The sequence below is a fragment of the Carassius carassius genome, chromosome 21, assembly GCF_963082965.1.
Source record: "Carassius carassius chromosome 21, fCarCar2.1, whole genome shotgun sequence".
NCBI lineage: Eukaryota > Metazoa > Chordata > Actinopteri > Cypriniformes > Cyprinidae > Carassius > Carassius carassius.
This window is the reverse complement of record NC_081775.1, coordinates 19,793,232-19,817,935: the sequence shown is the minus strand read 5'-3', so window position 1 is coordinate 19,817,935 and position 24,704 is coordinate 19,793,232. Positions and strand designations below refer to the sequence as shown.

Sequence of the window (24,704 nt, the reverse complement as noted above, 5' to 3'; positions counted from 1 at the left end):
TGTTTATGTTTCTACACCAAGATCCCATTACTGTGTTAAATCTCCCTCCACAACAGTTAGAGAGGGGCCCTGTCATAATCTGGTCCTTGGAATGCCAATATGACTGTTGTTCACTACATAAGAGAGATATGATTGTGAGAGATGAAGTAATATGATATTCCTTTAAGATGATAAACAGGTTAAAAATAATAATTATAGATAGTTTGTGTATTTATAATGCAGATAAAGCTGTGTTTCCAGCATCTGCATAATTTGTCTGCATAATTTTTCTGAAGCAATGATGGTAGAGATGCTTCTATTTTGTGTTGTTGCTCTGCTAATGTTTTTGTAGCCATATGCTGTTCCTTATGCTTTCGAATGGATCACTGAATTTTTGGAGTGACTGGAGAATAATGATGGAAGTGTATCTTGCTTCAAAACACAGAGAAAATGACAAAAAATTTAATGTCAAGAGATGTTTTTGTGGCTACTAATGGAAGGCGATGGATGGTTTCTGAAATTACATGTAAATGAGAGCTCCATTACGGTTATTTGTGAGGCCTTTGTATTATTTTATGCTGGAACTGTTTGACCAAAGTGACCTAGTTTATCAGTCCTTAATTGACTATCTTTTTCTTCCTGTTTCCCCAGAAACCTGTTAGATCGGGACACGTTCTCCAAGTCTGATCCTTGTAAGTACTTCTCTTTTTTTCTTAGCTGAAGCACTTGTTTTTGAACCTAAAATAATTTTAAAATCTATTTTTTTAAACCCAGTCCCCAGGCTTCGTACCCCACTGACATATTGTTCTCCAGTTCGGTCTCTTCGTCACCTTTTCGTCTTTCTTCTGCTTTCCACACTTTGCCTGTAAAATTGTCTACTCTGCTATTTCTCCAAGTTGCCTAAAATGCATGCATAGAATTTGCATCACAATGTGACAGCTTTTCTTCACTATCAACAGAAATGCAGAAGTGCTTAATATATGCAGAGCATGAGCTCAGCCCCCTGAATACAAATGCTCCTTGAGTCATGAGGACATTTAGACATGTGTACAGTAAATCTCTTGCTGAAGACATGAGATTATGAAATAGAGAGCAATGGGTCAAATAGTCTGGCCACCTTTGCAATTCTAATCTTTGCAAGAACATTTATTGCTTAGGCATTGCTCTTTCATCAAGGACATGTATACTTCTGTTAATCTTCATCATGCTCCAAATTGTTGTATGTGTAAAACTAATAAGTTTGAAATGAACCTTTTTATGTTCCTTTCAAATATTTTTGTATTGACCCAATAAAAACCCAGTAGGTAGATATTGGCTCTTTACCCGTATGTTGAATCCCAAAGCAGGTGTGAACATTTGGCTACAAAAAAAACTCACAGTGAATTTCTTGTCCATTATTCATTTATGGATAAAATGAAGTTTGATATACACAAACCATGCCAATAAATATGTGCTGCATTTCCTTCTCAGACACAAATCTAACACAACAAAAACAAAAAAAAGATCAGTTAAGAAAGCATCTTATCATAACGATGTAGGTGTTTGCTCAAGCTCTGCAATTTGGCACTCCAGTAAAGTCCAGTCGTATTATTTTTTTTAATTACACTTTTTTTTAAAGCAGTTTTACAGTACTAAAGTGTCAGTATCACGCTCAGTTTGAACTTTGAAGCTATGTAATGTTACTTGTATCTTTTTATTTGTGAATGCAAGTTATTCAGAATACGTTTTTTATTTTATTTTAGAGTTAATATTTTTTACAGATAATATTGTGAATAATATAGTTCACTTAAAAAAAATTGCTTTATCACTTTTTTGTTCCATATCCACGTCTTACAAAAGGAGATGTTAGGCAAAATGATGTGTCAGTCAGTAAATTTTTCACTCATTTGAATGGTGAATGAAAATGTCTCTCTGTCTGTCATTCATTTTGAGTGCCACATTTATTTATTTATATTGTAATAGTAATGTAATTGTTTGTAGGTGCAAAAGATTAATAAATCAAAGCCTAAAATTAAATTAATCAAAGCCTACTGATTAATCAGTGAAATGTTTAATGGTTAGTCAATTAATCATTCTATAATAATCATTATTAGAATGCTACATTGTATAAAATAATTTATAAATATTGTATAATTTGGCTTGTGATTTCTTCAAAATTCTATACACAAATTATAGGAAATTAAGTCTGTTTCTCAGGAGAAGAATGTAAGCAGGAAACTCATTTTATTCAACTTTATTCTCTGTTTGATTTCATTATTGTCAATAAGAAAAATTGAGACATTAACAAAAGACCTCGTTTGTGATGTTTCTTTTCTGTGGGCTTCTAAGCTTCTCATTGTTCAGCTGTTCATTAGAGATGCATCTACAGTAACTGTAACATAAAAGCTTTTTCTTCAAAATGAAATAGATGCTGATTTCTCTCTCTCTCTCTCTCTCTCTCTCTCTCAACTTCTCAGTGTGTGTTCTTTACACTCAGGGAGTGGAGTCTAAGCAGTGGCGTGAGGTAAGTGTCCACGTTCAGGAACAAACCTACAATCAGCTCTGACAGAGGCTCCCTCATTTGCCCTAATCTGCTCTGCATATCCTCTCTATATCTCCGCCCCCTTCAGTGTCTCCGCAACCCTCTGGTGCCCATCACTGCCCATTGATTCTCCTGTTGAATATTCATGAATCTGTTCCCATGGCAGTGATTGACTGTTAAGATGATTGTACACTTTCTGTTAGCGATTAGCATTAAAGTCGATGTGGCTCTAAAGTTATGGGCCAATGCATGTGTAATGCTTCCCAGCTCACTAAACGTGATTTTTCACACCTAAATTGCATTGAGCTAGAGGACCCGACCCTTGGATTTGGCAGGTCATTGCAATCAGCTGAAAATCGGACATCCTCAGGCTATCATATTCATCACTGAGCTAGCAAAAAAGACCTTGAGTATGAAAAATTGTATTGCGGTTCTCTTTTGCAAGTCTTGGTTTGTGTTTCAGACTCTTTTAATTGAATCCCCTATTAGCGGATGACAGCTGTTCTAGCAGGTCTTCTCAAGGCTGATGTGAATGTGTCAAAGCAGTTGTAAATGTCAGGATGTGCGCATGAGGAGCTGTAACAACTTTTTGACCCAAAATAAAACTGGTACCGGTGTCGATTTTCCTTCTTCACAGATGGTTTTGTTGGAACACCTTTCTTTTATGATGAAAGATGACGGCATACATAACACAGAGCAGGCTGCTAACTCCATGCCTCAAGTCAAGCTGTAAGGGATTGATAAGGATGGAGTTGTCTTTGTGTGTTTTTCCGTTCTCAGAAGGAGATTTGGGAGTATGTGTGTCTGTTTCTTTATTACTAACACAGCATAAGCGCCTTACTTTGACAAGAGGATTGTGTCCATGGTTTGGCTACAGTATATCACATTCTTGTTTTCTTGTATTTTCTATATTCTATATGATTTATAGAAGATGTAAAGTCGGACTGTGAGGTTGTATTAGCAGTCCATAAAGCATTATGTTATGAATCCTAATGATATTTGTTCTTCTACAAACAGAGCTTTTTCACAGAGCTACTTCACAGAGCTTTGCTTGAGAATGTTCAGTCATTCCTAGCCTGTGCAATTATCAATGTTTCTGGCATTGAAATACAAATTCATCCTAATTTTTTTTTTTTTGTGGTTCAGGCTTCGTGATTTGGAAATTGTCTTTTAATTCGAAAGTTTATGCATCTTTAAACTACTGCAGATAACATCAGACATGCCTCAATCTGTAATTGTATATTACACTGTCTGTCTTCATCACTAACAAGAGCTCTGTGGGTTGGTCTTTACTGTACGTTTAAATCACCTTATCATTCCCTTATCCCTCATATGCCGTCTCCTTAATTTCTGCATGGCCAGGGTGTTGTAACACCCTTCTGGTGATTCATTTATTTATGCATTTCTCATCTGCTTCATCTTATTTAATTATTCATGGAAAACACAATTAGCTGAGGGAACCGACAGCAGGAGCATCCTTCAAGAATACAGTGAAAGACGACAGGCTTCTCTTCTCTTCTCTTCTCTTCTCTTCTCTTCTCTTCTCTTCTCTTCTCTTCTCTTCTCTTCTCTTCTCTTCTCTTCTCTTCTCTTCTCTTCCTTCTTTTCCTTCTTCTTGTTTTCTTTGCCTTCTTCATTTTCTTTTCTATTTGCAGAGGATTCTAAAATGTTCATCCACCCTCTTTAAATCCAAACTCTGATTTATGTTTATTATATAAAACCAGCAAGGCAGACATCCTTACAGAAACAGTAGAAGACGAAGAGGAGCTTTTATCATTAGTGGATCGAAGGCCTTTTGCATTTTCCGAGGATGTTACACAAGGAATGTATTGAAATGTCAATGTTTATGGTTGCACAGTAATTCAGATATAGCATAGAAAGCTGGAGCCAAAGTATTATTTGTACATTAACATAGAAATCACAGTTGTTTATGGCACTGCATGTGTTGTGCTAGATGAATAGACTGTCATTAAAGTGGCATCCCAAGCATGAGCTCAGAACTCATGAATATTCTTGAATATTTATTACTTAATTTGCATGCCAACACTCACACACACATGTATGTGCCACACATATATACACATTACTGATTCTGAGCGGGGGGTTCGGTTGTTCATTAGTAGAAGATATACTTCACCTCTTAAAAAATCACCTCTTGCTGTTCCAGTTTTCCCTAAGGCTGCAGAGACATAGGAACAGGGCAGTCAATGGACTGAACAGAGATATGGATTTGTCTTTGGCCGCACGGTGTCAACTTTTTCATTCCCATGCAGTTGTTCTCTCTCTTTTTGTGTAGTTTGGGAGAACTGAAGTCATTGACAACACCCTGAACCCAGACTTTGTGAGAAAGTACATCCTGGACTATTTCTTCGAGGAGAAGCAGAATCTGCGCTTTGACATGTGAGTTATTCCCTTTGATGCTGACACACAGGAATCTGCCTCGCTCTCCGATGAGCTGTCCCACTCTGGTCTTTCTGCTTTCGCTCTGTTTGTCTCCCTCTCTCCCAGTGCGTCCTCTTTGGTAATTATTGATGCTGCCTCTCTCTTGACTGTCATGTGTAAGGGGCTGGATCAGTGAAAGGGTGATAAATCTTTCAGATGAGTTTTATCCTCAATCTTCACGCAGCTGTTCAAACGCAAATGTGTGACGTGGGATCCCGGATGATTTACAATGTTTTCTTCCCTTCCCGTGCCTGACTGTCCAACTCACTCTCATTCACCATCTTAAATGGGCTCTGCTGAGTTGAAAAAGGCCTGCAGCACTGCAGGTTAGACTTAATTGGAGAGTTCAGAATGCTGTCAGCGAGAAACCTTCCACAACCTTCCTGCTCAAACCAATTCAAATATTCACAGAGCCAACCAGCTGTGCCCCTGAATAGCACTTCCACTCAAATTTGAACAGCATCAAGAATTTAAATGCACACTAAGGGGGATCTGATTTAAAGGGAAATGTATCATTTTTATCATTCATCCAAGAGAATATGAAACATGCCATCATATAATCATACTAACTGAAGCTGTTTTGTTGGATTTCAGATATGACATTGACTCCAAAAGTCCTGATCTGGCCAAACACGTGAGTGTATAGAACCACTATGTATATGCTTTTTATTCATATGTGCATGTGTGTTTGCTTGGATGTATATGAAAGTTCTTTGTGTTCATTGGCAATTGCACTCACATTTTGACATGCATGCACTTCATTCTGCGGTTGGTTTTATGCAATCTAAAAAGACAGAAAAAATACATTTTGTATCATTACCAAAATTGTGCAAAACTGAAGATGTGAAGTTCAACTCTCTCTTTGATGTCTGAAGGTTCTAAATGTATCCTGCAGTGTGCTTGAATATCTTTGGACATACAGACAATTTGTTTCCTATTAAACTGATGAAATGCAAGCTAAAAATTGATAATGACAAGATATTGAGAGATGTTTTCACTAAACAATTGTGCCACATTTTTCAGCTTAAAAACAGTCATTGTCTTTCTTTGTATGCAAATTAGTCTTCAAATTAGACATTTGCTTGGTGCAATTAATGAAATATATCAAATATATGAATGAAATAATTTTATACAGAATTTTATACAGAACTTGTTCTTACTGTATATAAAAGTTATGTAAGTGTTATAAAATAATAAATTGCATCATTACTTGATTTGCATAATTATATTCAGTAAAACAGGTACCAGGCAGACAGTGTGAAGATAAACAACTCTCAGTAGGGGCAAATGATGAATTATGATTTTGTATATAACCACCCGAATGTTTTGTGTGTGTGTCTGTTATGATTTGGTATTCTCCCTTTCTTTTGTAATCAGTGATCATCGTGGGTGTTTTTCCTTTTCTCTCTTCTCCAAGATCTTTTCTCACTATTCTCTAACTCTTGTTTTTTATCTTCTATCCTCTTCGGCCTGACTTCTTCAAATCGTTTTTATTTCTTTTTTTTGTGTGTCTTTTTGGTTACATGATATGTTCTGTTGTTATTGTTATATTTGCGGCCTCATCTCCCTACTGGAAGCCCTCCGATTTCAACGTACGTCTCTGCCTTGCACTCCTTGACTTTTCTCTTTACCTGTACAACTCATTTCTACCCAGAACCAACCTGACTCATTCTACTCCCTCTTTTTACTTCCTATCATCCTATTTGGCCTTCTGTGGGCCTTCTTTTGTTTGGGCCACCCTTTTGTAGGACTTCCTGGGTCAGACCTTCTGCACTCTGGGTGAGATAGTGGGTTCACCAGGCAGTCATCTGGAAAAGCCTCTGGGGTAAGAAGCTAATGCACTGTTCTATAAGCCAGGCTCACATACTCAATCATATTGGGATGTATTCAAAGTTAAAAAAAGCTGTATAGGCTCAGCAACTGTGCCTGAAGCCATCTCAGATAGATTACTGGCCATAGGAAACAGAGAAATGACTGCAAAAGTTCTTAAGTAGATCACCTTCAATGCCTATGGAAAAATGGGGAATTACATTTTATGCAGCACATTGGTGAATATTGATGTGTTTGGGGCACTAAGACGCTTTTTGATTTATTTTGTACAGTTTTATTGTGTCCGCCCCTTTTCACTCAGCACTCAAGTAATTGTTTTCATTGATTTAGTGCTTAGCTACAGTGTGTGTGCACCCAGTGCCAAAGCTTGTTTGACTAATGAGTCATCTTTTGCTAATTAGGTCATAAACATGTGATACATTTTTTCTTAATTAACTTTATAGCTGTATGAAGCACACGGCCCTTGTATATTTAACCTTGGCCAAAAAGCTATCGTGCTCTTTAGTTGATCAGTTTAACCTGTCTTTCAGTTCAGATCTTGCTCAAATGAGCCTGGTGTTCTGCTGTTGTTTAGAGCATTATGGCTGTGGAATGATGATGGATACTCCCATCTATCCCTCACCATCTGTGTCTTATGTCAGTGTAGCAGATTAGGCTTGTCAGTGCAGATTGCAAGCGTTAATGGAGCACAACAAGAGACTTCCATTCTGCCTTTATTACTAAAGTATATCATAGTCATGCAACCGTAGAGGTGGACATTTCTTTAGCTACTGGCCATGGTATTTCTTAACATTATCTCTTTAAAATGTAAAAACACTTGTTTATTTAAACAATCATCAATAGTGTCATACAGTGAAAACACTTGCATCTAATTTCATGGATAGATATAAATATACCCTAAATATGTCCAATTAAGTTATATTTTTACACTTCTTGCATAATTTGACAATCACAGATTGATTCAGAAGTGATTTGAGATATTTGTTAAGTAAACAGAGAGACAGTTGTGATTTGTGTAAAAATGGCAAAATGAAGCATTTTTAGTTCGAATATTTAATACTGTGTATATTGTGTATTACTTGAATTTCTTATTTTTTATTAAAATCCACCAATAAAGTACTTCCAGTTGAAGAAACTTGTTTAGTCTACATTTAAGAGACATTTCCCCCCTGTGAGCTGGAACTGTTTTAAATCGGTGCTGCTTGGACACAATGCTAAGAGCATACAAAAGAAGTTGAAGAAGCTGAAGTTTAGAAGGAAGATGTAATGATTGCAGGGTTTGGTTAGCCTGTATATACAGTACACAACTGAGTGAGTGCTGGGGTGGAGCAGACCCCATTGATCATCCTCAAACACCCACTCAATTGCTTTCATTTATGGGCATTATCTGTGCAGAAAGAAGGGTTGGATTGGAGGTATTTGGTTGTGGAGAAGAGATCGGCAAGTAATGATGAACTGTTCTCCTCAAAATCTGAGGGAGTTTAAAAGCTTTAGGGGTGAATTTGAGCCCCTGATCTCTGTACAGTTTTCCCAGACTGTGTTAAACTAGATGGAGACGGACAAAGAAGGGTGAGGGCTGGAACACAGAGAGGCTGCTTTCACACAGCAGCCGAAAGCGCTTGTCAGTCCTGTTTTAGAGAGCTAAATATGGCTGTGTTCGCTCAGAATTCAGTTAGTTGTCAGAGTAACAACTGGTTTCTACGATGAAGTGACTGTCTTAAATTTTGCAAACGCAGTCTGTCAGCATGTTTGTTGGATAGAATGAACGGTACTGCAGGTACTGCTTTCTGCAGTGACACTGACATACAATACTGTGCAAGTGTAGAAGTTTCACGGAAATATTTATTTTCTTCTGATAAGTGTCACAAAGTCAGTAGAAAACCTTAGTAGAAAATCTGAATTTTTAGTGTACCAAATGTTCCTTTTGTAACTTCCTTGTGTAAAACCTGTGAAAGGCAAAGGGTCTCTCACAAAATATTGATTTGATTAGTTCCTAGCAACTTAATAAAAAAAAAAAAATTAATGGCATTATTTCATATGTGGCTACACTTTTGCTCAGTATTGTACATATGACATGAGGCACACATACTGTACACTGCTCTGGATCTGATAATGTTAGATAATGTTAATGTTAATAAAAAATAAATGAGTAATGCAAAATCTTTAGTTATCTTTCGCTGTGGTTATAGGCATTATTTCTGGCTTTCTCAAGATTATTGTTCTCCTAAATTATATTAGAAATTAGAATTAGTGTATCTCAAATAATGTTGAAATGAATATCCCTTAAATATATTTTTGGAGATTCAAAGTGCAGATAGCTCTAATGGCTAATATTGCTCACAACCCACTGTACTTTTGAAAACTGGACAATGTGGTTCAGAACTACTAACACAAGCAAAAAACATCAAACATGGCAGATGTGAATGTCCAATGATTGAGAGGGAGTTTTAGGTGAAGTGAACTAAGTGATTAATAGTATTTAACTTTATGAAAAATAATTATTTAATGGGATCCATGTTATATTTCATCTGCAAAAATATTGTGAACTTTTATAAAGATACACAAAGAAAGATCATGTAATGGTGCTAGAAATTCAGCTTTGAAATCACAGGAATAAATTACATTTTAAAATATATTCAAGAAACATATTTTTAATAGTAAAAATCTAATAAATACAGGATTGGTGAGCAGAAGAGACTTACTTAAAAACATTGAAAATCTTACTGTTACTTTAAAGTTTTGACTGGAAGTGTATGCTGGGCCATTAACTTCCAACTGCATTATTTTGCAAAAACATGAGGAAAGTTATTTGCATGTAGGAACCCCAACTGGTAGATCAACATGCTGCTATTTTCTATCTGGTAAGAATAGTTGACTAAATTAGATGAACTGAAATGTAGAGTGTGTATAAGAGGATATTAACTGTGATAAATTTATTAACTGTGCAACAGAGTGGTATATTACACTTTCTTTAATGGCTTAAGTTAAGTAGGTGTACTGGGATGCATCACTCGACTTTGGCTTTTATTTATTTGAATAGAGAGCAAACTGTAAGAAAGGAGAGAGCAACTGAAGCAAAGTAACTTTGTACTTTGTGTGCAATTGAGGAATCAAAAAATACAAAAATTGTGTAAAATGCCTGAGTGCAGGGTGACCTGTATTACACACACACACAAACTCTTTCTACACCTATATAATTCCCCATAGCCACAAAGCTGCCTTTGTGTATCTATTGCAGGAAATAGACTATAGCTTTCCCTCCACCCGTCCTGTGCAACTGATATAGCTGAAGTCATCTCTTGAAATGTAGCCCTCCGTTGTGTTGAAATAAGTAAATCAGAGACTACACACTTGGCAGCTGAATACAGAGAATTGTATGTTTGGCGATAAACAAGGTGTAAGGAGAATTTAGCCACAGGCTGAACTGCTTTAAAACACACTACAAAACTAGTCTTATTGGATTTGAATTTCAGCGATGTTAATTCATCATCTCCCCTTCACTGGCTGTGTGCCGAAAGAACACAAAACATTGCCTAGCTTTAGATTCAATTAGAGTTTTCTACTGTTCATATAGGGGATATAGGAAGGGAAGTAACATAAGCCTTATTGAATACAGTACATTTGGCCCATCTGTGCTTTAAAAGCTGTGCCTTTAGTGATGCTGGTTTAATCGGATTGACCCCATTGTAAGGCAATTTGGCTTATTAGTTATTTAAAACTATATATACATGTAAACATGTATATATACGTTATATATAAAATGATTTATTTGCATTTAATAAGAAAAAAGACTATTTTGCATTTACATTGTATGGTAAAGGGTAGCTTTGACGCTTGGTTCTTTGTGCCCCACTCAGTATGAATGGTCATGATGCTTCTGGCCTGTGGCATTAGGATTTTATGCCATACTGATGGATTGAGTCTGTGCTTTATATCAGCATTAAACAGAACTTGTATGCTTTGACTCTGGAAATGCATTATGCTGAGCTGCATTGACAAATAGAGAGGAAGGGGGTGGGGAAAGAAAAAGGGAGAGAGAAATATGGGCCAGCGAGTCTTATCTAGGCCTCAGATTCGATACTCTGGTGGGACATCACAGCCATGTGTTTCTGACTGCGGGCAGTTTGAGCTTTTTACTGAAGAAAAAGTATTTCAGATTTAAATGGTAACAAGAGACCAAAAAATCTGAGTAAAAAAAAGTATGGGTCAAAATTATCGATTTTTCTTTTATGCCAAAAATCATTAGGATGTTACAGTAAGTAAAGATCATGATCCATGATGATATTTCGTCAATTTCCTACCATAAATATATCAAAACTTAATAATAATAATACTAATAAATTACATTTTAAAATATATTCAAATAGAATATTTTAAACCAATAATATTTCACAGTATTTGTTTTTACTGTATTTTTGATCAAATAAATGAGGCCTTTGTGAGCATATGACACTTTGAGACTTATTAAATATTAATACATAATAAATATTCATAAAAAATAAACTAGTTTTGTTCAAGTAATTATTTAAATATGTTATTTTATGTATTCTTTTTATTGCTTTTACAATCACAAATCATAGCACAGTATGGAAACAACAGCATGGTCAGCAAAACTGTAAAGGAGTAGTAGAAATGTTCACTTACATTTATGAAATTGGTAGACGCTTTTATCCAAGTCGACAGACATTTTCTTGAAGGTACACAGTTTCTCAGTTCTTGCTTTCACTGGGAGTCAGACCCATGACCTTGGCATCTCTATTGCCTTGCTCTATAGTTTGAGCCAACGGAAGGAATCGAATATGGTAGAATATTTAAATACATGTCCCATCTAAATATTCATATTGAATATGAAATCTAGTGTTAATCCATCACCATGGATGAATTAAATTGGAGTTCACACATTAAGCACAGGAATCTGTAATGGTCTAAGCCAGTCCATTTTATGCAAATACACAAACATTAACACTGAAGGATGCGGCTTTTCAGTGTGGGTTTTACTTTTTTTTTTTTTTATAGGTCCCCATCACAAAATGAAAATTTAAGCCATTCTGACACATTCAGAGAACTCAGGACAGGAAATGGTTTTCCATTCCATCTAGTGCGGCACTCTGGGCTAGGGTCGTTTATGAAAGGCAGTTGTTATAATAATGTATACATTGAGTGCTCGGCTGGAGTTTTAAACAGCTGACAGGCCAGAGCCAGAAGCAATTTTTACCTTATGGACATTCCTCCTGTTGTCATTTTGATAGTATCTGATTTGTTCCCTTAGCGGTCAACACAAGGGCAAGACCATCTTAGCGACCTCTGACTTCCCTCTTCGGACTACTCTGACATGCTTACAGTGCCATACTGTTAAACAGACTCCATTATAGATGGCGGCATAACCATAAGGACAGAAGCCGTCAGTATTATCGATATGAATGCTATCAATCACTATGCACGGTCAGGTAGCAATACTAGGTAGAAGAAAATGCATAGCGTAAATGACTCACTGAAGAATATCTCATTCAAGGATATTCAGATACCCAGAGTAAGCACAATTTCAGGTCTGTAACAAACATCCTCTTCTCTCCTACTGGATGAATGGCTTACATTTAGCAGAGGTAGACTCTGTGCTCCATCATTATGTTGAATCAATTTCCATATCCGAGATCCGAGATGTTTTATGAATAACATTTAATTGCAGACATGCATGCATTCTTGCACAACAAACAATAATAGTTCATTTGAAGCTTGTTCGACTGCGTCTTAAATAGCTCTGGATGCTGAAAATGAGCCTTCATTAAGGTAAAGACATGGTCGGTTAGCCTGGAGGTTTCAAATTAATTATGGATTACACAGCCATGTGCAAATCATATGCAGAACTTCAGCTTTCTTTGGTTGAAGCCATTTTGCAGGTGTTTCTCTGTTGCTGTGTTTAGGCCATTGAAACACTAAAATCCACAAGTGCTGGAGAACGGTGCCTCAATCTTAATTCAAATCCAGGTGTATTTAAGGATTATGGATGCCTGTCTAAGTATGAAAAGCAATTGGATTTAAGTTATAATCTTATTCCATCCCCTTGTGGAGTTCTGGAGCTTTATGTTAATGCAGCTTGACTGCAACTCGCTCGCTGCAGTGAATCAGGGGTCCGTCATGTTTCAACTCCGTTTGACTTAGTTTCACATGAAATGAGTCTGGATAAACTTATTCACTTAATCTCTTTGTTAGACAGATGAATGTAAATGTTCCTAACAGCCCAATGGTCTGTGAATGCACAGCTTATCGCTCTCAAACAGGACTGTTTATTTCAGGTACTCTGCTTACATACGCGCTCACATACTCAGAGACACGTGAATAATTTAATCTGCCTTTCTCTGTTTTCCCTAATTCTATTTTCTTTTACATGTTCAAGACATATTATTTTATATATTTCAACTCTTTTGCACAACACATGTTTGAAAACCCCTGCCATAGAGGACATTAGATGGCCACTCATTGTAAGGCCTGATGAGTACCATAGTACGACAGGTCTGTCTGTTTCTCTCCTTCACTGAATCTCTTCCATTTCTTTTTGCCACTCTCTCACCTGTCAACCCATTGTCTGCTTAAATACCAACATAATTCTTCATCCTAATGATGAAATGTGCAAACATCTCCACAAACCTCACTACCTGCTGTGCAGAATGATAATGCTGGCTAGTGTTAAATACTGTTATACATCTTCCTCAGTCATGTGGGGCGACATTTAAGCATTTTTGATTACCCAGAGGGCTTTTGGCAGGTTTAAGACATCATGGGACACCACTTTTAATTACAGTGCAGTTTATTTTATTCTTTGGTACAATATACAACGTTCCCTGACTAATTAGACAATGGATATGAAGAGAAATCTCCCTTTATTGTAAACCCTGGACTCTTTGTCAACACTTTGATGAATAGCTTCTGATATAGCATGTAGAACTACCTCACAATCTGCAAGTAGCAAGCAATTTGTTAGGGTGACGAGTTGCTCCATAAATCACCTCCTCTTCTCACATGAATTGATCAAATCAGGCCTGCCTGTGTGGAATGAGATGCGGAGCAGCTACGAATACCATGATGAAGTAAAGGCTGCAACAAAGTCTGAAAATATTCAGTGTAAAACCAACTAACTCCTCTCCCTCGGCCGACTTTCTTTCATCTGTTATCAGTATGTAAAAATATTCCCCCTGTTCCTTAAGGACAGGACTTGGTGCACATACTTTGTTAAAGGACTGTTTGAGCATAGCGAACAGGTCGGGCTGTGTGATGTTGACTTATAAATCATTTGGCTTTGAATGGCGGATTTGGGACAGTATCATTGATCCTCTGGATCTCCACTGGCTCCAGTTAAAGGTTAGAAAGTTGATTTCAAGCTCTCGGTTATGTGCAAAAAGATGCCTTGATCTGCTTCCTCATGCTGGTGTGCGCTCTAGATCATTGTTATTGCTTATGTCAACATTATCGAGCTTTCCCTTGGCAGGTGCAATGCTGTAAATGCCAACAGACTTCTGTCAATAGTCAGATCAGTTTGTGTCTTATGTATACTTAATTATTGCATACTAAATATGAATAAAAATGAGAAAGGTTTGTCTTGTGTATTGTTTAAATGTCAAAAAAATTGACAGCTATGAAAATCAAGAGTTAGTGGAAATAGTTTATTATCACAGTAACTTGCTATTTAAATTTATGTAGCAAAATAACTTTCAAAAGTTTGGGGTCAGTCATTTTTTAAAGAACTTTTACTTTTATTCAGAAAGAATGCATTAAATTGATTATAAGTGAGAGGAAAGACTTTAAAAATCAGTAACAATTTCAAATAAAAGCAATTCAAAAAAACGTATTTCTTCAGCAACTTTAAAAATGTATCATGGTTTTCACAAAAACATTAGGCTGTTTTAAATACTGACAATAACAAGAAATGTTTCTTGAGCAGTAAATCAGTATATTAGAATGATTTCTGAAGAATCATGTGACACTAAAGACTGTTGTTATGATTCTGTAAATCCAGCTTTCCATCACCAACATAAATTACATGTTAATTTTTTTTAATTGTAATTATATTTCACAATATTAATGTTTAATATTGTTGTAATTTCTATACCAAGAATCCTTATTAACACTCTCCGCACATGAGAGAAGTCAGTCTGAACTGACAGTGTCTGTATTCTAATCATTCCACATTGCATTTGACGGCTGAGAAATCTTCATTTTCTGCCAATGTGAACCCTAACAAGTTTAGATGATTTGGCTTGGTTCCAGGCCATGATATAGCTTCAATGGCACTACTGTATGCAGATCAATTTTATTTATTTTTATAGCTTTTTCAATTTAAGCTAGATGAAAGGAAAATTAAACTCTGGTGAGTTTGCATTAATAAGAATAACAGTGTGCTGTGTTCAGTGTCAGATGAAAGCACCAAGGGGTTCAGATGTTTGATCAGACGCTAATCAATTGGGAATGCAGCAGGGAGAGGCGTGAGCGCCATTGATTTTGCCCTTCTGCAGAGCACAGCTAACACACAGTGTTAAAGGGGACATAGGATGCCTATTTTCCACAAGTTGGTATGATTCTTAATGAAATGTCTGCAAAATACTTTGGTTAAAAATTCCTCATTGGTTGTGTAAAATAACACCCTTTTTACCTTGTCAAAAACAGCTATGTTCACAAAAAGCCATTTCGGCGCATAGCACTTTAAATGATAATGTGCTACTGCTCACCCCACCCCTCTCTTCTGTTTACATCAAACTACAAAACATCCGGATTGCTTACGGGACATTATTGTCGCTTTAGCAGCTCAAGCACAGAGAAAATGGTGGACAGCGTACAGTGGGCTAAAGGAGGAAATATGCTAATATGGGACAGTCTGTTAGTGGACGTGGGAGGGGCCTGAGCAGTATGACGTCATTGTGCTCAGAAACTCAAAACGATTTGACAATTGAGTCTGTTTCGTTTTTTGGGGGATTAAAAAAAGGATTGAATTTATCCACACGCTGCTAAGACACAATTATATACAAATTTTTCATCCGATGTCCCCTTTAAAAGCCACTTTCCAAAAAAACAAATGGCCACGCCATTGTGGTTTGTAACATGAAACACGTCACACAGAACCACATTTCAAACAGTTTCATCATTTTTTATTCTCCTGTTGCAGTGAGTGGTTGTACTGTATGTACAGCAACCTGTGAATGAATATGGTGTTAAAAGACGGCTCCACTAACAGTTGTCAGTTTGTTCATGTATTTGCAATTATAGTGCAACATGTTTTAATATAACTGTCAGTTGTTCACTTTCATCTTTGTGGTGATTTGGAAAGCTGTCTCTGAGAGCACCAATCAGGGTATGACCCTAGAAAATGAGTTGAACTCCATCAGTTAACCCTGTTTACTTGGTTCAAGTCCAAGAATTGGATCAAAGAATTAGTTTGGCTCAACATCTTGACACTCTGCCATTGATTCAGAGGTAAATTACAGACGCTACAGAAAAGTCACTGGAGAACTCATAATAAAAAAAAAAAACATATATTTTTTTTCTTTAGTAAAGAAGTAGTTTCTAAAACAATAGGTTTCATCTAACAAGTCCTCTCTAATACCTGAGGGAAAACATGAGCAGCAGCAAACTCTGACCTTTCTAACCTACATTGAGGAGGTGAGACTGAGGCAGTTCAAGACAACTACGGTGATCCAGCATCTTCAGAAGGTTAATGGGGAAATTGGCCTGAAATCCATTGTCTATCTGAATTATTCACCAAGTGTAATTTATTTTTTTACTGAAGTGTCTCCTATAAAGGCAGAGGGTAAATTGCTCCCTCACTTGTCCTGAGGCCAAAAGCTCATTTTACACTTTTCAGTGGAACTGGCCTGCTCTTAATTGTCTTAGCTTTAGATTGTGAATGTGTTTTCCACTAGCCCTTAGAACACAAAGCTATTCAAAAATAGCAATATAATATAATATAATATAATATAATATAATATAATATAATATAATATAATATAATATAATATAATATAATATAATATAATATAATATAATATAATATAATATAATATAATATAATATAATATAATATAATATTTAACAAGGATGCATCAACATTTAAATTAAATATATAATGTTAAAAAAGATTTCTATTTCAAAGAAATGCTGTTCTTTTGAACTTTTTATCAAGGCTAGAAAATTTGTGGCCACAGAAAATAACTTTCTTACATTACTAATGCATTAGAGCATGTAGCTAGATCGGATCGTAAAAGGGACATTACTATTATAAGCAGTGACAGAATCAGAAATTTGTGTAATTTGTCCACACAAGATTTATTAACTAAACACTAACACATAACTAGTCTAAACAAACATACAATCACTCGTACATTGGGGGAAGGTCAAAAGAGACTGAAAACATGAAAGCATTAGAGCAACAGGGCATGAAGCTATGAAAAGAGTCAGTTAACCACTTGAGTAAAACCATCAGTGCAGTTTTACAATGGGGTCTACAGCTTATACTAAACCTCTGTTTTGTTTAGTTAAATGTATCATACTTGCATTGCCTTGGCTTTTGATGAGTGTCCAGATGCAGTCTCAGATGAAAGTCTTGATGGTTTTAAGGTTTGGTGGTGTTGGAGTTGAAATGACGTTCTTCTTCTTTGAGGGGTGATGAACTCCAAAGGTGTTATTCTGACACGTGGTGATTGGGAGTTTCATGCAAGGTGGAAAGTGAAGAAGAGCTAAGAGAGCCATCAGCTGAGATCCAAGGATCAAGACCAGTTCTAGCTCATCTTCCTCATCTAAAAAAAACACAGACTGGCAGTGTTGAGGCCTGCCAGGATGGCTGCATCAGCTCTGTGACCAGAGGACAGGAAGGTGATGAGAGAAGCGTGAAGAGACTAAAAAGCGAGGCGGGTCACTGATGTGAGGCTTTTTAAGTTCTGTGGAGGTCACACCTCTTTGGGGTCAAAGAGCCAATAGTGACTTGCACTTTTGGAGGGAAAGTTTATGATTCTTTGCCTAAGAGCATGGAATTTTGCATATGTAATTGGATTGGATGTTGATGCCAAAACTGTTAAAGTTTCTTTGATCACTAACATGTGGCATGGGTATCACCATACAATATACACTCTCATTTAGAACATCAAAATATGAATTCAAAAAGACAAAACATGGTATAGGTGAGGCTATATTAACTAGTGATCAATCATAAGCATTCAAGAAGGTAGTAATCATTCACAATGACCTGGGGATATACATGATATAGGAAAGTCATAGAAAAATGTGTCTATGAATTAATGAAAGAAGTCAGAATGTATCTGTATTAGAGCTTAAGATCTTTGCCCGAACCCGACCGAACCCGTCCGGTCCCATCGGGTCCCGTCGGGTTCGGGCTTAATTTATATCATCTTACGCGGGCTCAGGTCGGGCTCGGGTTTGCGCTCCGGTTTGTGCTCCGGTTTGCGAGGTAAACGAGCGGTAATGTGATGTGTTTCGATTAGTGCGAGAAAGATGCGAAAATGGATGCTGAGTAGGTGTAATTAACGGAGGCTTGCCTGTGGCGATTACGTTTTGGTTGCACCAGCAACTAAAGCAAAGTCTGAGGTCTGGAAAAGTTTTGACCGTGTTTATAATGAGAATAATGAGTGAATAATGACTCACCATCAGTGAGCGCAGGAACGCGCTGAAGCCATCTACAGTGGATTCAATCATTTTCCAAAAACATGTAGGCTTAGCCTAATCGCTGTGAGTAATAAAGTTTTTTATATTCATGGAGTCTTAAATGCATAATGTGGACAGAGTATATACGCTAATTTTGGCATTATTCTTTTATTAAATTTCAGCTGCTAGTGGCGAACCAAATCCGGAGCTTTTATCTTAATTTCGTTATTGCCAAATACTCATCTTAATTTAAAATTTATCTTAATTTAATTTGTTAAAAAAGACTCGTTTTTATTGGTGCGTCTATTTATAGGCTAAAGGAGCCTATGTCTATTTAGAGTGCTGAGATGTTAAGATGTCACAGAGGACTTATTTTATTTCTTTATTCCAACTTCCAAGTGGTGTAGTCTACGTTAGTTATTAATAAATTATGTTAAAACATGAATAAATGACTCATTTTTGACAAAGGCAAAAGAGCTGTGTGCGTGCGCACATTTGAATAATGTCGGGCTGTAAACGGGTTCGGGCTTTTAAAAAGCTGTCAATCAAAATGTACTTGTCGGGCTCGGGCCGAAACCTGTCGGGCTCGGGTCCTGTCGGGCCTAACTTTTAAGGCCCGATTACAGCTCTAATCTGTATTAGAGAGAATTAAGTAGGGGGGAAGATTCTCTCAACATACTTTTAGGGTGTAAAGTTTATCTGATCTGGTCGAGGTGTCCTGGTTACCATGGTAACACATAGAAGGGTCAGCATTAAATCCTCTACTTGAGTGTGCACCAGTTGATGTCTAAATTTAGGATCTTGTGTGAGTGATAGAAAGAAACTGGTATGAATCAACCAAAGATTTAAGCCTTACAACATCCTGAACACTTCCGGAGGCAGAGGTTTATTTTAACACTTGATGGTTGCTGTTTGTTGACTGTACAGGATGTATTCAGGGCAAAACAATGATCTGAACTCAAATATCCCATTTTTGTCAGCACAATATATATAACTATAATATATATATAACTCTAATATATAACTGTAATTATATGGGAATCAGGTCATTATTAAGAGGATTTCTTTTCATGCTAAACTGTGTGCACTTTTCAGTGGCATCCCTGGGAAGAATTGTGGTACCATTATTCTCACCGCAGAGGAACTCGGAAACTGTCGGGTAAGTCAGCAGTTTTATTTTATCCTCCAAAGAAAAGTTTTACTAATAAATGTTTTTTTTCAACCCCTTTTCACTTCAAAATTATTGCAACTATTCAACAATGAAAAACTTTACTGAAATGATTCACTTTGATAAGAAAGCTGACTGTTATACTCTTGAGATTAGAGTTCTAATCTCTAATCTCTAGAGTACCCTTCACTGCCATTCACTGCCTGGCAGCCAAATACTGTACATTAGGAATAAACTGGATTGTGTCTAAGTCTGAAATAAAAGGGTAACAACATTTGAACACCAAAGCAACCTTTAAATACTTTTATTTCCATCTTACTGACAAAATGTTATTAAAACATAAATAATGGACTAACAGAAGCCATGGTTTTTATAATCACACGTTTGCATCATTATTTAATACTTCTAATATTCATTATTAACCATCTTTTACACTGGCCATTTACATTATTCTGCTTAACTAAATAAAGACCAGAGCATAGGCTTGATGGAGAAGCAGCTGAAAAATTACTGAAGTGAAGATCACTGCAGCATTGCCCTTTGGGTACTGTTGGAGCTTTTGATCTAATACACAATGAAGGCTTTGTTTCTCTCCCTTGTTCTTCTGAATACTTTTAGCTGCTATTTTAAGACACGCTCTTATTGAACCAAACCAAAGGGTCATGAAATTGGCATCAAGGTTTTCAAGGAGTAATGATCACACAATGGAATGCTGCAGCAACTGGTATCACAGCTTGAGTGTAAATAGTCTTAAAATAGCTTTGAAAAAAATCAAAGTGACATATGGATTATGTGGCCTCTCTGAACCAGTTCAAGAGTGATGACGTCTCCCCCTTAGAAGTCCCCTTCTAAGACCTGTGTGCTCATAACATGTTTTGTTAGATCTGCATTGATTGTCTGGCCCCAAGCATCTGGAGAAGACCAAGTATCCAGCATTTAATATTCTGCTTATGCATTGAAACCTGTTCTGACGTCAGTCTTGATTTCTCTTGGACCAAAAGATCCGATATAGTATCAGCGAATAGCACTCTATGGATATGATGAGAGGGATCTTATAAATGGGAGCGATGGCTTGGAACAATGATAAGCAATAAATTGTAAATCATTTCCTGAATAATTATTTTATATACCATATAAAGCCATATAAAGACGTATACAAAGTTAGTAGAGGAGGTCAGACAAAAAAGTTTCTATCTCCCTCCCTAATCTCTTTATCATGTCAGTTTCGTCCCTCTGTCTAGTAACTTTCACTCTGTCACTGGTGATAGTACTCATTAAATCACTGAAATAGCAGTGCAGAGTAAATTACAGCTTTTCCGAGTTGTAAATGGCTATGTTGCTCAAACACACACAAACGACTGCTCATTTGAGCCATCTATTGCACACACATGCAGCCTCACTCAAGCTCATTTGAAATGCTCAAAAAGCTTTTCCCCTCTGTGAGAGTAATATATTGGTACATCTGCTTGATCTATATATATATTTCACATGGTAGATCAAAAGATTTTACAGGATGTTATGAAAGTCTGGGTTTTGATCAGGTACATGCAAAGAACAGCTATGAGGAAATGCACCGTGTGGAGACGAACCCTCCACTTAATAGCAGGAATGAGGTTTGCAAATATCTTCAAAAGTCTGTCTCTTTCCAAGAAGTTACATAGATGATTCCCATTCAGAAACCAGATAAAACCTGCAAACCCAAAATTATGAATGAAATGTTTCATCTCTGAAGGAAATTGTGGCCAAAGACAGGCTTTAGCTGTGATGTGAATCGCTTTGACTGACTGTCATTTATAAAACTAACCATGCTGTCATTTAAGTTGTTTACTGTTGCTGAAGAAAGAATTGCATCCCCGAGAAGACTGACGCTCGTGCTCGATTGCTCATAGAAAACTAGCATAGGTTAATATTTTTCGTTTTTCTCTGCCGAAATTGTTTTGAGCTCAAATTAATCTTGTCGATAAGGTTTTTTTTATGGGATCATAATCACTGTGAAAGCTTGGTTTGAATGGGGCTGTTAATCATATGCAAAGTCCTCCACACACTGTGGTTTAGTTTTAGTCAAGAAACAATTCAGGCAATGTGTAATTGAAGGCAGTGCTCCCTCGGCCATTAAATGTAAGGTGAATTGTCCCTACCGAGTGGAAAGACCACTGGCCATGTTCATCAGTGGATATACCATTAAGACTAATGACTTTATATCAGTCAGACCTCACACCATACCATTATGGCTAATGAGGGTTGTTTCCATTGTGTTGATAACATCCCTCTGGCCTGAGAAGCCCCTAGCAAGCAGGTTTACAATGATGTCAGTCATTACTGGAGTGTAATTTGCAGTATCAACTGCACATCATGTGAATGATTCCTTTGGAAATGTTCTATATCTCCTTCAATCTCTTCTCTCACTCACTCTTCGTCTCTCCTCACTGACTCCAGCCTACAATTTCATCATTCTCTGAATGGCACTCTAAATGCAAGATAGTGTTTAGCGGCTAATTGGTTCAAATGGAACTGATGCGTGTTGATGCCAGGCTCAGATTAACCATTTGGGTCACAAAATACCCATTTAGGGGCCACAGGCGGATTTTCATTTGTATCCCAAGAAATTCCAGGGAATAATAAAAATGTATGATTCATGTGGACTGTTATTTTAGTATTATTTATATACTATTGTTATTTATATTTTGAACCCCCCCCCCCTTTTAATATATCTGTATTATCTTCACCTGGCTGAAATCTTTTCATTAGCAAATTATTTATTTCAGAGTTCTAAGTTCTAAGACAAGTTATTTTTACCTTTAAAGCTTTTAATGGAGTATGAGTCTGAAGCATATGACGTATATGAAATTATGTGTTCAGTGTATGGCGTTGCTGTGTAGACATGGTGGGGGGTGAATTGTGCCTGAGGGTCCAGAATCTTATCATTCATCTAAGCTGCACAAGAAAAAGCAACGTGCCTCTAGATTTAGCTGCTCTCCGCTCTATTTCCATCTTTTACCTTCCATTTTCCTTCCCTTTCCCCCTTGTTCTTTGTTTCTTTCGTTCTTTCTCTCATCCTCAGGACTGTGCATCAATGCAGTTCTGTGCCAATAAGCTGGATAAGAAAGACTTCTTCGGCCGCTCTGACCCGTTCATGGTGTTCTACAGAAGTAATGAGGACGGAACGTGAGTTAGCTGTCTTTCTCACTCTGATGCACAGACAGGAAGCATGTCTTCTTTATTTTGATGTCCAAGGAAAAGTTATGTCTTAAGAAAAATTTTCTAGCCAATAAAATTCTCTTAGTACTCACTTAAGGCTTACAATATGCAAACTTCTAACTGTGATCAAATATAATCATGCAATGTTTACTGCTTTGTTTGAGTTTAACATCTTTGTTTTTTGTTTCTTAGATTCACTATCTGCCATAAAACTGAAGTGGTAAAGAATACACTGAACCCCGTCTGGCAGCCGTTCACCATTCCTGTCAGAGCGTTGTGCAATGGAGATTATGACAGGTGCACTCACACATACACGCACAGACATACATGTCAGTATGTACTGATGCTTGTGTGCCTTTCGCCAGTGTTAACAGCTCTCGTTCACTAACAGTGCATGTGCGTAAAACCTGTGGGCAAAAGCTTTCACACAGTAATGGATTTGTCTATATATTTTTCAAAATAGGTGTTTATTTTTTTTTTTGATAAAACTCACACATAAATCACAGAAATGTCTATATATTGTATTGTTATATATTATATTTTTGTGATTTTTATTTATTTTGACAAAAATTTTTATTAAATAGATATTGAAAAAAATGATACAATTAATAATAGTAACAAATATTATATTATATTATGTTTGTCATATAAAAAAGAATATACCTTCTTTTTAGAGTAACAAATGTGTGTGAAGCAGTCAATCACGTGTAATCTAGGACGATATGAAGATGTTTAGTATATGTAGATGGTTAGGCGTATATTATGCTAATGAACCTGTGGGCACACGCTCCCTTATTTAGAATCAGTGTAGCAGTAAGGATTTAACATTACAATGAGGAGAAGTGCCCATTTATGTGCATGCAGTGTTGTGAATCCTTCAGAAATTTACCGTGAGAAGGCTGTTGTATCCGAACGAGACGCTGTGGATGTGTGTGTTGAGAGGAATCGTGTCCATGTGTTCTTTGATTCGGTTGCACGTTGAGACCAGACTGCTGGTACTCATTGCATCACCATTATTTGATCACAGACAGCCCTGTTCACCGTTCTGCACTGTTGTGATTTACGTGCTCTACAAGGACACATTATTTTTGCTTTGTACTTTCTGTGTAGCAGATATTTGTGTGTTTGGACTGCACTCTCTTTGTTGGTCTCCACAGGTCTATGTACTATCCAGTGTGTGTCAATCAGTTGGTTGTGTTCATAAATATTTGGTAGGCTTTACTTTTGTGTGTGTGTTTTTGTTAATTTTCATGGCCCAGGTGAGGTTTGCAGACATGTTGGCAGCTGTGTGTTGTCTGAGAGCTGTCATAGCCGATCAGGACACAGGGAACAGAACCACCTGCCACCCAGTCCCCACCTGGCCTCTGAACCCGTGCGTGTGAAAGAGATGAGCGAAAGAGAGAGGGAAAGAGGAAAGGGAAACTCCAGCTGTTGTGGTGCTGTGCTAATTATTACCTGCTGCAATGATGCCAGCAGAGAGGAGTATTTATATTGCAGTTGGAAATGTCTGTATTTAAAGTTGTATGTGTTATACAGATCCTAATATATTGGATTTAAGTCAGAATGGGGTCAGTCTGTCAAATTGCTCAAACTTCCAAACATATGGAATGACTTTAGAAAGATGGCAGTATCATTATTATTTTTACACAGAGATTTGTTGGTCTGAGAGTCAAATCTGTTGACTTTAGCAATCTTTGCTGCGTTAAATGCCAATGGTGACAGTTCATGCAGTTTCCATGCCTCATTCAGTGAAGCCCAAATCGAGAAGTATTAAATATATCTCAGAAGTGTTTTTTCCCCATTTTTGAACTGTGACCATTGGCATATAATGCAAAAAGGATTGCTAAAGTCAACAGGTTTTACTGATAGACCTATCATAATTTCCCCCTTTAATCTGGTTCAAAATTCCCGTTGAAAAGTGTC

General features: G+C 36.9%; 1 protein-coding gene across 3 annotated transcripts in view; it reads left to right on the top strand.

Moving 5' to 3' along the window:
* The window catches only part of LOC132097764 (copine-5-like), a 65,745-nt gene that overhangs the window by 12,466 nt on the left and 28,575 nt on the right, over nt 1-24,704 (top strand). The window contains exons 2-10 of one of the 3 annotated variants that reach the window (XM_059503681.1): nt 631-671; nt 2,436-2,482; nt 4,797-4,900; nt 5,537-5,576; nt 6,520-6,534; nt 6,691-6,767; nt 19,511-19,574; nt 22,645-22,748; nt 22,974-23,078. In XM_059503681.1, coding sequence (XP_059359664.1) covers nt 631-671; nt 2,436-2,482; nt 4,797-4,900; nt 5,537-5,576; nt 6,520-6,534; nt 6,691-6,767; nt 19,511-19,574; nt 22,645-22,748; nt 22,974-23,078 — 597 coding nt within the window. Of the gene's footprint in view, nt 1-630; nt 672-2,435; nt 2,483-4,796; nt 4,901-5,536; nt 5,577-6,519; nt 6,535-6,690; nt 6,768-19,510; nt 19,575-22,644; nt 22,749-22,973; nt 23,079-24,704 lie in introns of those variants that run through there. The other 2 variants (XM_059503682.1, XM_059503683.1) reach the window with 2 other exon arrangements.